At 39.1% G+C, this 16264-nt stretch overlaps 1 protein-coding gene across 1 annotated transcript; it reads right to left on the bottom strand.

The window, feature by feature from the left end:
- Nucleotides 1-12048: 12048 nt before the first annotated feature.
- LOC118422465 lies at nt 12049-16049 on the bottom strand. Its single transcript, XM_035830098.1, has 3 exons — nt 15061-16049; nt 13643-14054; nt 12049-13269 (listed from the first exon to the last, which is right to left on the bottom strand). The coding sequence occupies exons 1-3, from the start codon at nt 15315-15317 to the stop codon at nt 12049-12051; spliced, it is 1890 nt and encodes a 629-aa protein (XP_035685991.1). The 5' UTR covers nt 15318-16049.
- Between the last annotated feature and the right edge of the window lie 215 nt (nt 16050-16264).

Raw genomic sequence — 16264 nt, 5'->3', positions numbered from 1 at the left:
TTCCCGTATGAATTTAAATACTGAGAGTTCTTGGCAACAGTATTGGGTCATCCAACCTTCAGGGTTTGAGAGCTTTATATCAGATGAAGAGCTTTGTCAAGCTCTTCAGAATCCTAAGGAAAGGACAAGTACACAAATTAACAATGACCGAGATAAAACAGATAATGGGGGGCTTTGTGAGTCAGAATTACTGGTACAGGAAAACACATTGTCGAGTATAGAAGTCAAACACCCAGGTAAAGATGAAGTTATACTAACTTTAACAGACACCCTGAGCGAACCTTTATCGATAGAATCTGCAACAATGCAAAAATATCAAAGGCTCAACAAACAGTTCTTTGGATATGATTCTTTTAAACGAGGACAGTTAGAAGTTATTCAGTGCCTTATTGACAGGAGAGATTGTTACATGTACTGGCCAACTGGAGCAGGCAAGGGGCATATTCATAAATTCTTTTCATTTCTCAACAATAAAATAGTCTTTGTCATAACTCCTACCATATCACTAATGATAGACCAGTGTAAGTAATCTTCATCTTCCACAGCGCCTTTCAGCCTGCTTTCTTGGGTCAGCCCAAAAAGACTTTAGTGTTGAAGCTAAGGTGAAGGAAGGAAAGTATAATGTTGTTTATCTAACTCCTGAAAAATTTGTTGCATTTGAAAATGAACTTCCTCAAATAAAGAAACGAAAGGAAATTTGTTTATTTGTGTTGGAAGAAGTTCACTGTCACAACCAATGGAATAAATTTAGACCTTTGTTCAATGTGGTGAAATCTGTCCTGGATCAACATCCAGAGATACCCCGTGTGGCATTATCTGCAACACCTCCTAACGGTGACATTAGCCAGGTGATAGACATGGCAGGTTTACGGCATCCAGTTGTAAGCACAATACCGATGTTTCGCCCGGAACTGAAACTTTCTGTGCAATCTGGTAGTGAACTGAAAAAAAATTGTAGCATGGTAAAATCCATGATAGAAGATACGTCTGGAAAGACCATTGTATTTTTTGACCTCATTCAAACTTTAAATGCATTTGCCCGTGAAATGGAAGAAATGTATGACATTTGTCCTGCTGTTTTCCATGGGCAAGTAGAGGATAAGTTAGCTTCCATGTCTTTTATATGCTCTGAAGAGGTTAAAGTAATCGCAGCAACAAAATCATTATGTGTAGGAATAGATATTCCTAATGTGACCCTCATAATACACTATGAAGTGCCTGAATCAATGGAAGTTTACATGCAGGGCATAGGTCGGGCTGCGAGACAAGATGATAATGTAGCGGATTGTGTTTTGTTTTATGGTGATGCTGATGTAAAACGATTTGCCAACAACAGATATACGGAGGCGGATTTTAAAGCAAAAGATGAAATGATGACATGTCAAATTAAAGTCTTACAATACTGTCACGTCAAAGAATGCCGGTGGAAATTTTTGCTCAAACATTTTGGACAATATATATCCCAATTAGGTGAAAAGTGTGAAATGAGTTGTGATAACTGTTGTATATCCAATAGGAATGAAGATGACTTTGTCAACGTCACTGATATGGCATCAAAGTTACTGCTTACTGTTGAAGAGTTAGGTCGCTTCAAGAGCAAAACAACTATATTGGAAATTGCTAAAGGTTTTACTTCAGAAAAACTCAAAACTAAAGTTAAGACAAAGTTCTCATCACTGCAAAGTCATGGGATTCTGAAAGGAAAGAAAACACAGTTTCTCGGTGTATTGTTTAATGACCTAATTCCTGAGTACATTAACTTTGAAGATGGTTTAAGAAACATCCATTATAAAGTAACGGACAGGGGGAGATCATTTTTGGATCTGACTACAGATGGATGCCTAACTATAGCTAGTAATACATCAGAGAAGATTCTAATCCCCAAACGACCTATCTATGGAGGTACATTTGGACAGAAAGACAAACGGGGAAGGAAAAGAAACAATACATCTGATACAGTGGAACCATCTTCATCAAAATGTAAAAAGATGTCAGACTCTGACATTGCCCTTGCTAAAAGTAGTAATATATTATCTCCCAACTTGATCACAGTTGACACAGAAGAATCGATTGAAAGAGCACTGGACACATCCAGTAGGGAAAGTGGACTTTCCCAAGAGTTTTGGACATGTGCCCTTGATTACAAAATTCCAAGGGGAGATTTTTGTTTCGACTGTGATGACCCGATTCCTGATGAAGGTAGATATTTTGATATGAGTTGGGATACATTTACTTCTGCGGTTGATACTGATAACCTTTGTTTTAAGTCTCAGTGGACCACTTATTTCTCTGAGTTTCACTTAAATGATAACACTGTATTGTGGCATTCTAATGGAAGTAGCTTTAGATCACATCAGTTGTTGCATAATGGAAAGGGAGTAAGTGCAAGGTTTAGGTGTGGTAATTTCAATACCGGATGCAATGTTACCAAAACATGGTTGGCTTGTGGCACGGTCAAAGATGATAATTCAGCAATTAAGATACGTTTCAGAGAGACCATAACGAGCAAAACTAGGAGGCACAGACACTTATATGGTGCTCTACCACAACGCAACAGAGGAAGGAAGGGGTTGCAGTGTGATGTACACATCAATGAAACAGAAGGCCATTTACAAATAAAACGGAAGACGCCGTCAGTAACAAAACCTGCTCAGAAATTCCTTCGAAATAATAGAGAGGCTTTTCATAACAATCCCATATCCTATGTTAGTGGAAGAGAAAATCTTAGGTATTCAGAAAGTCGACATGACAGAACAAAAGAAACCGAGGAAACATACCCCTACTTGAAAGATGTTCAACACATGTCAGACGAAAGTCCTATAAGGAAAGAATACCATCGTGTAGAAGCTCTGCTTCATTACTTGTCAAAACTTAACGAAGAAAGGAGCAAGAAAGCCCAAACCTATGACGCTAAGAAGCGGGTAGGCCTCCATAAATCATATATAGTATCATTAGAATACCTCAATGGGGGAATGGGTATCCTTGCAGTTTGCACCGATTTCGTTGCTGTTAAACTATATAACCTATTTGGTCACAATGTTCTACAAATTGATGGCACAGGTTATGGCCATTTTGTTGATGGCCATAAAATCCAGGTGTGGTCATTACATGTTGATGTTGATATCATCAGGGGAGATTCATACCCAACTGCTAAATACCCTGTCTGTGAAATTTACACTCTCAATGACAACACAGCATTTTCTATAAGTAAAGGCATTAATACATTCTTGAAATATTGTGAAAAAATGAGGGGAAGGGGAGATAAAGTACAGCCTAATTTGGTGAAACTTGATGCAGACCCAGCAGAGTGGAAGGCCGCAAGAGAAAACTTTCCTTATGCATCTCGCATTGTTGAACTTTCACATGTTAACAACACCATAGAAACTTTTCTAAATACTACTTTCACAACAGTAGGAGAGGAAAAATTTCATGCTTTGCTGTGGGAGATGTGGAAACAATTTTTAGATTCTTCAGATGCTCTGACAGCTAAAGTTATTGCGGAGGAAATAAAAAAATTCAGTGTTACCAACTTATCAAAACATGTCTCACGTAGTGTTATAAAGAAGTTTTCTAAATATTTCGATAACCCCGAAACTGTTTGTGCATTTGGCAGAAGTGACGTACACCCAAAACACGGGGGACCAGCTGAACAAGAGTCTTGGCACAATTTGATAAAGAATATCTATTCAGATAAACAAAGTGTAAATTACAAATATCTAGATGAACCTATATATAATTCTTACCTACGAAGAACAGAACTAAATCTAAGACTTTTTAATGACTTCCAAAGCGAGCAGTTACCAATCAGAGCTAAAAGACACAACATAACTAACAAAAAAATAAGCAAAGTATTAGATCATTGCAAAGCATCAGTATTAATGGAAGAAGGCAATGAGTCATGTTCTGCAGGCACACAAAAAGGCGAACAAACCTCAAAAACTCAGTCTAATGTAGAAATTGAGGATGACACGCCCAGGTCTAAATGGGGACGAAGAGGAAATAAAAAGTTAAGGGCGCAAAAACGGCATGATTTGTACCTGAAACACAAGGAATACTCGGCACCTTTCATGAAGGCATTAAAAGATAAAATCAAGCAAAAATATATGTCTTGCAAAGCTAAAGCACCATGTTCAGAAGACTTAAACAGACTTTTCATAGGCACTGAATGTAAAGGTACTAATAAAGAAATCTTACATGAAAATGACTTTGAAATTGTCGCAAATTCAGTCGACCCAGATTCATTTGATTCATTTTTCACCAGTTTGAAACCTTTTGATGCAATTTCTCGCGATGAAAATGATAATGTTACAGTGTCTTTGGAAGAGTGGGAGGAATACAAGTCCTCAGCCTTGGACTTTTCATGTACAACTACAAGCAATGATGTTACCCCAAATGTCAAGTATAGTTTAAAGACAGCATCACAATTGTACACAACATTAAAACTTCTTTGTGAGGCAGAAGTGAATGGTGTGGAATGTAGAGAGATTGTTTTTTTTGTGCAAGATGGTTTCAATAATGACGCTTGGTTCCTGCGTGCCAGTGTGCTTACTTCAAAGGTATGGAAAAATGATTTTTCAAAGCCAGTTATTCTCCATGTCATTTTGTCACCACCTGACAATACATCAACCATTAATGGTATCTATACAATCAAGTCATTGTCAGATCAAATAATGGTAAATCACAGAATCACACCTAATTTGACTCACAGTTGGAGAAAAAATGTTCTGTGTCACATCCATGTTGTCAAACCAACATCAGTTGAAGAAGCAATGACAGAAAGATTGTATACAGATGATAACTTTAGACTTGGTCATGACTCTATCAAAGCAGGTGAATATGCACTTTTAAGGTATGATGATGAGAACTACAACAAGAATAATGCTGGTTTTGCAGTAGTGAAAATTCTTCAAGTCGATCAAGAGAATGGTAATATAAATGTGCACTGGTTACAAAAAGTAAGTCTAAAATCAAATATATACAGACTAACAAAGGATACTTCCAATGAACGTATTGAAACTGTCATTGCGAATAATGTTAAAATCAAAACATGTTCAACTGCTAAACGATTCTGTTTGTTGACTGAATTCAAAGACATTGAAATGGCTTTTGAGAGTAAGGAATAAGGTTGACAGTTTTTATTTAGACTGTTAAAATAAAACTAGATACATGTAGGCTGACATTTGCTTATGTGCAAATACAGAATATTTCACTCCACCTCCTTCCCCAAGCAACAGTGCTGCACAATCGTCCCTGTGCAAAAAATTTAACACATAATAGACAAAGTTAAAAATGTTGTGTACAGTCAGGTGTTTTTAGTGTAAATTGTACAAAAAGCAAGGAGAGTGTTAAACTTCAAGGAGACAAATCGTGACCACAAAAGTTTCTGACAATTTACAATCAAATTACAAAATCAAGTCTTTTTGTACTGCATGGCAAAGTGTTATTAAATCTGCGTCTGTATATGTCCAGGGCACTCCTATGCCAAGTTTCAGGTGATTAGGTTGCATTTTGTTGTACTGAATGTCAAAGGTGTTATTGAATCAATGTGTCAAGTGAATTATTTCCATGCAAGAGAACTGTCAGTGAAGCTTAAATAAAAGCTAATTTGCCTTTTGTTTTGCTACTTGAAAAGCCTAAAATGAATGTTTGCACACTAACCTTGATAAAGCATTTGAACGAAGTGTTTTTGTGAAGGCAAGTTGAGTTCTGTGTCTATAATTAGGTAACATGTTAAGATGGAAATCTCAAGTTTTTTTCCTCACTCTGAAGTTTGATTGATATTGAAATTCATCTCAGATTCTACACTTAGAAGTTAGACACATTAAAAGCATCTTTTTTTGCTACAGGGTATTTCCCTTTAGGTAGAATAACTAACTTACAGAACTATTTATTTTTGTTGCAAAGAAATAGGTTTTGGTCTAATAGAAGACAGTTAATCAAATTTGTTATTTGTTCTACATGATTTAATCTTCTTTTCTTTTCTTTTGGGAATCTGTATGCTTCAACTTCAAGCATAAAAAATAACAAAGTCGATTTATTATGTTACAAACTGTTGCACACTCCATAGTTTTATCCACCTGCGCCTGCTCCAGTTTGTCGAGTTCATTTGTATAATTTTCCATCTGTTACGGTATCACAACTTACATGAAATGAGGCCTTCTGATTGGTCCATGTCCCCTGGCCATATGATAATAAAATATAATTACTGATACCATATGAGTAAGGTTGTCATTATCACCAGTGTAAGCTAAGTGGCACAGTATTTTATTTAGGAGCTGTGATGATGATTAAGTGCAATTTAGGAAAATGCACCCTATCATTTCCTCAGGAGATGAGTATTTTCATTTGACAGATGTATAGAGGCATAGTCAACATTTTTTGACACATTAACATCTTTGGCCTGGAAAGAACATCAATGTATGTATTTTCTTTGTATTGCTTCGGCAACTTCAAAACAACCAAACATGCCGAAAAATTGCTTGATCAATTAATGGGTATGTTTTCTTGTGGGGTTTTGTTGTTCCTTGTCAGTAGGAAATGAACTTTGCAAAAAAATATATTTGCACTAATGTTGCACAATTATGTACATGTTGTTAAGACAAACAAACTCTCTAACCAAAGCAGACATTGTTTTGAATTTTTTCATCGATTCTATGACAGTGGTCAAATGGTGTAATTTGTCTTGAGCAGAGCAATCTAGAATATTATCTGCATCAATACAAAAAAGACAGTAAAGAAAAGGTCAAAGAAAGGAATAATAATAATCTTCAGCAATCCCCTGGCATTTAGGTCAAAGGTCCAAACAAAGGGAGAAAGTAGAAACACAACTAAGTTACTGTCAGAAGCAATAGCACTATACATATACCATAATGCTAGGTAGCAGATCAATGAAAATTTCTACATATTTCTTAGTTAAGTGATACAACACAACTCAAAACATGAATGAACCCATATCTGTATGAAACCACACCCTCCAACATTTGCATTCTTATTCAAGAATAGATGTACATTTGGTGTTGCCAATTTTCTGATTCCTTCTTGATTCTATATTGAACTTGTACCACAAGAAGGCCTACAGTAGTGTAAACATCTTTATAAATCATTCTAGCATGTCACTAGTCTCTCTTCTTCTACATCTATATTCATTAGAAAGTGTAGACATTAGAAGATGTCACATTTGGCTGTCAACTCAGTATAGTTACCGCTTACCGGTCCCTTGACCGGGGGTGGTCGTGGGGGCACTTTGTGGCTGAGCACACCTCAGTATAGTTGTAATGCAACAATGGAATAATACGCAGGCTGTATACTGGACAGATGGTGATACAAGTAGTTGCTGACATAATGCCATAATGTACCTGTACATGTGACACCAGAACTTATCCTACTCTGATGAAGCAAATAAACATTATCACTCAGTAGATGATTTCGATGTACATAATATGTAAGGGTTGTTGTACAGTAATAACACATGATGTGATGATACACGTGATTCACCTGGAATATTTCTGTGAACTTTTTCCATGAAAGCAGAAATGTACCAAACCTGCAAGTATATTGTGAACAGAGGTTGCATGCTGACAAACTTTGGATGTGCACATGCAAGGAAATAACATATAAGCATTCTTGATATATGTCTTAGATCTGTAATGAGAAGGTACAAAGTGGTCTGGTTCCATCTTACAGATGTTACCTCTGTTGCATATAGCTGTATGATCAACTTAGAAAACTAGAAATATGTAGAAAGTTGTAGGATTAATGTTTTCAGAAATTGTGGACAGTTTGTTAAATGTTTTCACAAAAATGTTTCATGAAAATAAAACTTTTTTCATAACCTGAGAGAGTAATAAAGTACATATTACAATAAAATGTTTCATATTTCTTGTCCTTCAAATGTGTGTGCGTGTGTGTGTGCGCACGTCTGTGTGTGTGTGTGTGCGCGTCTGTGTGTGTGTGTGAGTGTGCGCGTCTGTGCGTGTGTGTGTGTGTGTGTGTGCGTGCGTCTGTGTGTGTGTGCGCGTCTGTGTGTGTGTGTGTGTGTGTGCGCGTCTGTGTGTGTGTGAGTGAGTGTGTGTGTGTGTGTGTGTGTGTGTTTGTGTGTGTGTTTGTTCTACTTTTGTTATTATGAAAAGTTGTAGTGGGACAGCCCTGGATACTAGTGGCCATGTACATTACTCTCCAAGCATGTAATTTTTCTAACTACTACTATATCTGTGCGACTCAACCTCTGCTTGGAGAGTAATGTACATGTAGTCAGGGTTGCCATCTAACGCCATAATTACATTGTTACTGAAAACCTGAAGTTAATGAGAATCCCTGACAATTCCTGATGATGTGCCTTTAGAATAAATGATTATGAATATCAGTGCCTTTGGGGTACAGAACATCCCTAGAATGGGACATACTTCAGGAGAGCCACAGCTACACTGCAGTGCACACACATAGAGCTGACATCAGAGTTGCATTGCACAGTAGAGGGCTCAAAATGGGAATACAAAAATAGAGGCACCTAAAATTCTTGAAAATCCTCCTTTCCCTTGAAACTTCTGGCCCAATCTAGAGACTTTTGGGATTGGAAACAGGTATGGACCGTATGGTCTAACTAAGCTTTCCCATTTTGGTCAAATTTTGCTCATTTCAGCAGTTTCATTGACAAACCATGCAAGCTTCAGATCTAGCACTCGCACTCTCACAAGAAGGATTACCATAGAGTGGAATAAATATCATCAGCCCTGGGAGCATCTTTGCTGGATTTGCTGCAGTTTTAAAGAACAATGTGCAATGACATGTGCAATAGTTAGAAAAGAAATTCACTGAGACAAAAAAAAATTATCAGATCAAGGGGTTTATGGAAAAGGCTTGGCTGTCTACCTGGGCTATCTACTTGGGCTGGCTATCACGTCATCCTACTTATAATGGACCTACGAAAGCCTATAGGGACAAAAGCTGTTTTAGCAGTAGGGATTGTTTGTGCTCAATAAAGAAGCTATGTGTGAAGGAACTGTATGTGAATGGGCTGTATATGAAGGAGCTGTGTTTGAAGGAGCAGTGTGTGAACGGGCTTTGTGTGAAGCAATTGTTTGTGTTACATAACCCAGAGGTTCTGGATTTAAACAAGTTGATATGCCACTGATCCTGCACCCTTTGGAACACAATTTATCGGGCTGATTGGATTAGTCTTAAGACTGGTGGCCGGTTGGTCAAAGCGGTCCAAGAGCCGTTCTTTAGTGGCTGTCAGGGTCCAGGCTTCTGCGCCATACATTAGAATTGTGAGGAGCTTATGTCACTTTACGGCACATTTTGCAGATCTAGATGCTTTGTAAAAGTGTGATATAACTTTTTGTTGAAACGATAGAGAATTGATAAATGTCTATTTATAATCAAATCAACATGACCTTCAGGAGATTAGATAAACTCTTACCAAAAGATGGGCTGAACATGCAACAGTTCAGGTCACGTTCGACGCTAAGCTCCTTGGATATGACCTGTCGCATTGTGTCGTCCAAACACATACACAGCCCATGTTTAGCACCCCCTCCCATATGGTATGTCCTGAAAAGTTCTGTGGTGAAGCATGCCCTTTCAACTATGACATCTTGGAAGATACCATAATGATTGCTTGTTGGGAGACAAAGGGGGTCAAAATCATCTTGTTTACTGCGTCTAAAATCTCTTCTGCTAAAGACCACCGATTATTTGACACTTCATCATTGTTATAGTGTCATAGATAATGTGACATGAACATGTGACGTAAACAAACAACAAGAAACGCACAGTAAATAGTACGTTCTGATCAATGTCCTGATCACCGATCCATCGCATGGTGTTGGAGATTCCCCTTGTGACGTCACTACCTTTCAAGTTGCATTCTGTGAGGCGGAGGTGCAGTTTTCGTTGTGTGTTCGCAAACTCGGGAGCGCTTCGTCAAAATAGACTTTATTTCCGAGTTTCATTTGGTTAGGCGACAGCAGTAAATATTATGGATGCCATCACGCCTGATTTCAGACAAGAAAGCTTCTGAAAAAAGCCTGGACGTTAAACAAAATCAACTGAAAAAAGAGTTTTTAAACATCGAATTACTGAATTGGTCTGTCTTCTATAAAAAAAATTACTTTAGATTTGTCTATCAAAGAAAAAAAATGTAACAAGTGGGGTTCGAACCCACGATCCACGGCTGCAAAAGCAAATCGCTATCACCCAGCGGCTTAGACCAGGCAGCCACGCTGACTCAATTACGTTATCAGGCGTATAGAAGAGCTATTAGACCTGGGTTTGGTTAAATTGACCGATCCATGCATCTATCCATGCAAACCAACCCGTTGAACGAACCTCGATTCAAAGCGTATACGCACCAGCAAAAAAATATGATTTTTCCCGTCTGAGATTGCAACCCTTGATAATTGAACGGACTTTGAGTGTGTATAGTGTAGTACAATTTCATTATTCTATTATCGCTCTGTCATACTTGCCATGCACTATACCGTGAATAACTGTCGAGCAACAAAGCTCATTCATTCCATTACTAAAAAGGCCTAGAAATTACAAAAGAAGAAAAAATATGAGTTCCACGAATCCATACATGCTCTGAATGATTTTAACCTTTACGGCTGAAACATTATGTGTGTTTTTCATTAATCATACAAACAAGGTCCTCGTGGGCATACCTTATTTTTGTTGGGCATCTCTCCACCAAGTTAACAGAAGTAGACAATTCTATCTTAAGACTAGTATCGAGAGGAGGCCATACTAGCATTTTCTGGTCATTTATGCAAACAATTATAAGTCTTCATTTACACAATTTATGTTCAAGGATGTTAACCTCCACGTACGTTCCAAATGCCACAAGAATGAAATTCCAGTCATTTACAACTATATCAGCTAGTTTCTCATTTGCTATGATGATAATGCGAACTATAAGGGGGTTGCTATCACATTAATACTCCAGTAGATGAGTACTGGATCTTTCTTTGGAGAATTAATGTGATAAGGGGGTTGCTATCACATTAATTCTCCATATAAGAATTGTGGAATCTCTCTATGGAGAATTAATGTGATAAGGGGGTTGCTATCACATTAATTCTCCATATAAGAATCATTAAATCTCTCTATGGAGAATTAATGTGATAAGGGGGCTGCTATCACATTAATTCTCCATATAAGAATTGTGGAAACTCTCTATGGAGAATTAATGTGATAAGGGGTTGCTATCACATTAATTCTCCATATAAGAATCCTGGATATCTCTATGGAGAATTAATGTGATAAGGGGGTTGCTATCACATTAATTCTCCATATAAGAATTGTGGAATCGCTCTATGGAGAATTAATGTGATAAGGGGGTTGCTATCACATTAATTCTCCATATAAGAATCCTGGATATCTCTATGGAGAATTAATGTGATAAGGGGGTTGCTATCACATTAATTCTCCATAAAATTATTGTGGAATCTCTCTATGGAGAATTAATGTGATAAGGGGGTTGCTATCACATTAATTCTCCATATAAGAACCTGTATATCTCTATGGAGAATTAATGTGATAAGGGGGTTGCTAACACATTAATTCTCCATATAAGAATTAGATATCTCTATGGAGAATTAATGTGATAAGGGGGTTGCCATCACATTAATTCTTCAGAAGAAGACTGAAAATCCTTTGGCGAAAAAATAAGACAAAGTTTTTTTCTTATCGCTATCACATGTTTTGTAATTATCACGCTATTCATGAGAAATACTATTTTGAGCTAAAAGAATGAGATAAATAGCTTAAGCTGGCTTGCAGGTGGAAGAAAATAACAAGAGTGAAGTAGTGTAGAGTTTATAGTAATAATTATACCAAGTTTTACAACCAATCGTACTGGTGCAGTTAGCGTTGTAGGATTTTGAAACGCCAGTGTAAGTCTAATACTCCACCAAACAGATTCCTTTGTAGTGAAATGGACCATTGGTATGAGTCATACTGCATCAGGTCCAGGTTCAGGTCCGGACCTGGACCTGATCCTTTGGACCTGAACCGGACCTGGACCTGAATTTTCTGTACCGGTACCCAGCCCTAGCCCCTACCCATCTCTGGATGGATGACATCCTTGCTCTTTGCAGCCCTCTGTTCACACTCAATTTGGTAGGCCATCATATGCATCGGACAGGTTAGGGGATGTGAAGTTGAGTATGGCTTGCCCTTGCACTTCACATTCAGTGGGTCGCAGTTCGCATTACACGTGCATCGCTTCTTCCCATGAAAGTCACACTTTCCCCCTTTCCATTTGTGAATGTTTCTGCCGTGGTAGCACCCCAGTGCTCTCATTCTTTGAGCATATACCTCAGCATCTGTTCCACTCTGTACCAGGGCGGCAAAATGGTTTATCTTCATTTGCCTTACTGCCTTCTTTGTGAGGCAGCCACAGTCTGCCTTATGCGTGCTGCATTGACACTTCAGACCGTCTAGTTCGTACTTAGGGTGCTTCTTTTTGAAGCCTGCAGAGAATGTCTTCATAGCCGCCAACTTCTCTAGCTGCTTTCCGTGGGCTCTGCCCACGTGACCTCCACAGTACATAACCTTGGACTTGTCCCGGGAAAAGAATTTGTAAAAGGAAGTCTCACTGGTACTATCAGCATCCTGCCAGTGTACTTCCACTTCCATTCCTTCTGCTTGTAGCTCTTCCCAGATAAGTTCAAACCCATACCCCTCTGCAGCCTTTGACGTCCCTGGAAACTGGAGGACATCATCTTTTAGAACAGCATCCTTACCTCTCTGGCAAATGTGGATCGCTGCCAGCAGGGCATTTTCAAGGTAATCTACGAGAATGACTGTGCAGTTCTTACTGTGGTATCCTCTGGTGTGATACACACCATCTCCAGAAGTGACAGCTCTCTTCCAGCTCCCCAGTTTGCCGGCCTCCATCTCTTGCATATCCGCTCGGGCTTTCTTCATCTGTTGCTCTAGGATGGCGTGTACTTGGGGATAGACCTTGCTGAGGATACCATAGTAGGTGTTGTAAGTGAACACAGGCATACCGAGACCGAGGTTAAGTGCCTGTTTATACTTCTCATAAGTCTGCCCATTCAAAATGAAAGACAATGCCACTGCATGCCCACCAACATGTCTTTTCTCTTCTTGCACAAATGTGGAGGCCTCAAATGAGACACCCCCACCTTTGCAGCCAGTGCACATGAAAACTGCCTTTATGTTGCCTCCAAGGCCAACTCTTTCTGTGCTCCAAGGTACCATCATTCCATTGCACCCCTCTGTTGCGCAGGTCCTCTTCTCATTGATCTGAAGAGAATATAAAACACTTGTTAGTTCATTGTCACTGATGAAATAAACATAATAAAAGTACAGTTTTCTAAAAATAACATAAAAAGGTTTCTGATACACATTCATTTGATTTATTTAAAGTCTGAAATTTGTAGTAGATATGTAGGTACACTTGCACATATTCATAGACATATTATGCATCTACAAAAGTGCCCCCCCCCCCACCGCCAGTCTGTTACTTTCCCTGTAAAACCAAGAACTGTAATCACTTACTCGTATCTTTGTATTTATTTGTGAAACAAAAGTCATGTACTAGGCCCAGCAGGTGACAAGGACAGCCACCATTATCTTCAGTTGAATCATAACCAGTGAAGGAAGTCTTGCTACCCACCTGGTGAATCAAGTGTCCCAAAGAGTCACCATAAGCAATGAACATGGATGTTGCCAGGGACTTCCATGTGCTACTGGCTCTTTCCATAAGGCTCTCTGAGGGAGGCATGCATGATGATGTAGATGGCTGGTCCTCGGGCAGAGGCCTGTCTGCTGATGTAGATGGCTGGTCCTCGGGCAGAGGCCTGTCTGCTGATGTGGATGGTTGGTCCGCGGGCAGAGGCCTGTCTGCTGATGTAGATGGCTGGTCCTCGGGCAGAGGCCTGTCTGCTGATGTGGATGGCTGGTCCGCGGGCAGAGGCCTGTCTGCTGATGTAGATGGCTGGTCCTCGGGCAGAGGCCCGTCTGCTGGTAGTGATGTCTGTTCTGCCTCAGATTCTGAGCTCTCAAGTATGAAGCTCCTATTGAAACCCCTAAAAATAAAGATTGAGAATTACAATCATGACAACTCATAACTTTGTGAAGAACTGTAGGCCATTATCACATCCACTCATCAATTTCATACCTTTACAAAAACAGGTTGACCATGCTTCAAATTGTATAGAGATGCTGTAAAATTATGTCAGCAGGTGATAATATTTATAAATTAAAAAATTGAAAATATTTACAGAAAATACAGAAAATATAATGCCTCTTTTCATATTGTAAAACACACTGATTTATCATAAGATTAGTTCTTGCACAAAAGATACTTTGATCGCTGAGATAAATTTTCCAGAGTCTTCCAAGAATATGTGAACAAACGCAAAGAACTTATTATTGTGGACACCAACTAATTGCATCACTGTTTTTGGCATAAGTCTGGGATTTGCACAAAATTCTGAAAACCCAAACCATTTGCCATTCACTCCATTATAAATATAATGGTATAATCGCATCATTTGTATATGGCATAAATAATAATCCATAATATGGCATAAATCGGACATTCGGGTAAAATATCGTCAGGTCAATCGTATACTGACCCGGAAATATGTGATAGACATTACCATATTCTGTAAGTGTTTAGTCATTTCCTGACCACACAATTATAAATCCCAACATTAGCCAACAATAACCTTCCTGGCGCTTACATGAACGTTACCACGTTTGAATAATCCAAACAATCTTTGAAATTTGTTTGAACCGAAGCACAGATAAGATGGTACGCTACATCTAAGATCATGTAACAGGGAAACTGTGCGACGCAGATCACATCGATCGAATACCCTGACAGCCGGAGACTTACCAAGTAAAATGTGACAAATAATAAATTTATTTCACAACAGATACAGGTTGACAGGTAGAGAATAGCAACAAGTTCAGGACAGCTGCAAGGCTTGTGTAGATAGCGTATGATGTCGAATAATGCGTAGAAATAATCGCTATCTAAGTACAAAATATATCGAAACCAAACATGAAGAAATGCGTGTGACTAACCTTTCCTGCAAAATGTCCGCTGAGGCCGCCGCACTACGGATTCGGGTCTTCCCAGGCGTGTACATAACATGGCTTTGCTCATACGTTTGGACCTCATAGCCTACGGGTGGATCAAAAATCCTGGTCCTTGAACCTCTACCCATTCCTTGGGCTTTGTTTGAGAGTCGCGCTAGCGCGGAATACCTCTGTTTTTTACTCTTGAAAGCCTTTCTTTTAACTTTCCCACCACCCGTGCCTGCCGGCTGCGGGTCCGCCATTGTTGTTTGGGGTTGGCGGGGATGACGTCATGACGGTCACGTGGCCTTTAGCGTGGCAGGGCACGCTTTGGCTGTTACTTACTCCCTCTGGAAAAATGGAAATCCTTGTTTTGGCTTCCGAATCGTGAGACAAGACGCCGACTGAGAGGTCACTGACCGGCATTCAACCGGAAGTGATTGTTCCATTGGAATGCGGTCCAAAAAGCGGCGATTTCGGCTCTTTTACCGCACCAAAATGGTGTTTAAAGCACCTCTACAGTACAGACGTCATTTTAAGGACGTCAATTTTAAAAAACTGCTTGCCAAAGACGGGTAAAATGGGTTTTATTTTGAAATGTACCCTGTAACCTACAACTTGGCGCGCACCCGACGCAAAGGAGTGAAATTTAGCGCTCCTAGCTGCTGATATCGTATGGGGTAATTAGAATTCACGGAAAAATTCACAAAAAATCGGCATTTCAAAATATGATCAAAAACGCACGCGAATCTGTTTAAGTCCATATTATATACATTACTGGGAAATATCATTGAAAAATATTTAATTGGAAGCCAAAAATGAGCCTTTTTTCTAAAAAGGGGCGTGGCCTTGTAATTCTTGATGACGTCATCGGGACATCATACTAATTTGCATAAATTATCTCTGTGTAATAAGGTACCATCTGAAAAAAAATCATGGTCCATACTTTAATCAAAATAGTATTTTCAGAACCCCTCAGCCACCCTGAGACCCTACCTTAACACTAATATCTCCGCAACAGAGAACGCAATTTCAAAACGGATTTCAGATTACAAGTACCCACCAAAAGACCTTTCTAATCATACCAAGTTTGACCGCCTTGAATACAATGTTTACCCTAACCCTAGCCCTTTCCGTAACCCTAGCCCAAACCCTACCAATTAGGTTAGGGGAACTAAGGGATTAAACACTCATATCTCCGCAACAGAGA

This window comes from Branchiostoma floridae, chromosome 1 (assembly GCF_000003815.2).
Source record: "Branchiostoma floridae strain S238N-H82 chromosome 1, Bfl_VNyyK, whole genome shotgun sequence".
NCBI classification, from domain to species: domain Eukaryota; kingdom Metazoa; phylum Chordata; class Leptocardii; order Amphioxiformes; family Branchiostomatidae; genus Branchiostoma; species Branchiostoma floridae.
This window is presented reverse-complemented; position numbering and strand designations above follow the sequence as displayed.

Excerpts from the sequence above, each read along its gene's own strand:
- LOC118422465 (XM_035830098.1), bottom strand. The coding sequence starts at position 15,317 with ATGGCGGACCCGCAGCCGGCAGGCACGGGTGGTGGGAAAGTTAAAAGA. Across the intron at positions 14,055-15,060 it reads GCGGACATTTTGCAGGAAAG|GGGTTTCAATAGGAGCTTCA; the intron begins GTTAGTCACACG and ends CTTTATTTTTAG. Across the intron at positions 13,270-13,642 it reads TGGGACACTTGATTCACCAG|ATCAATGAGAAGAGGACCTG; the intron begins GTGGGTAGCAAG and ends TATTCTCTTCAG.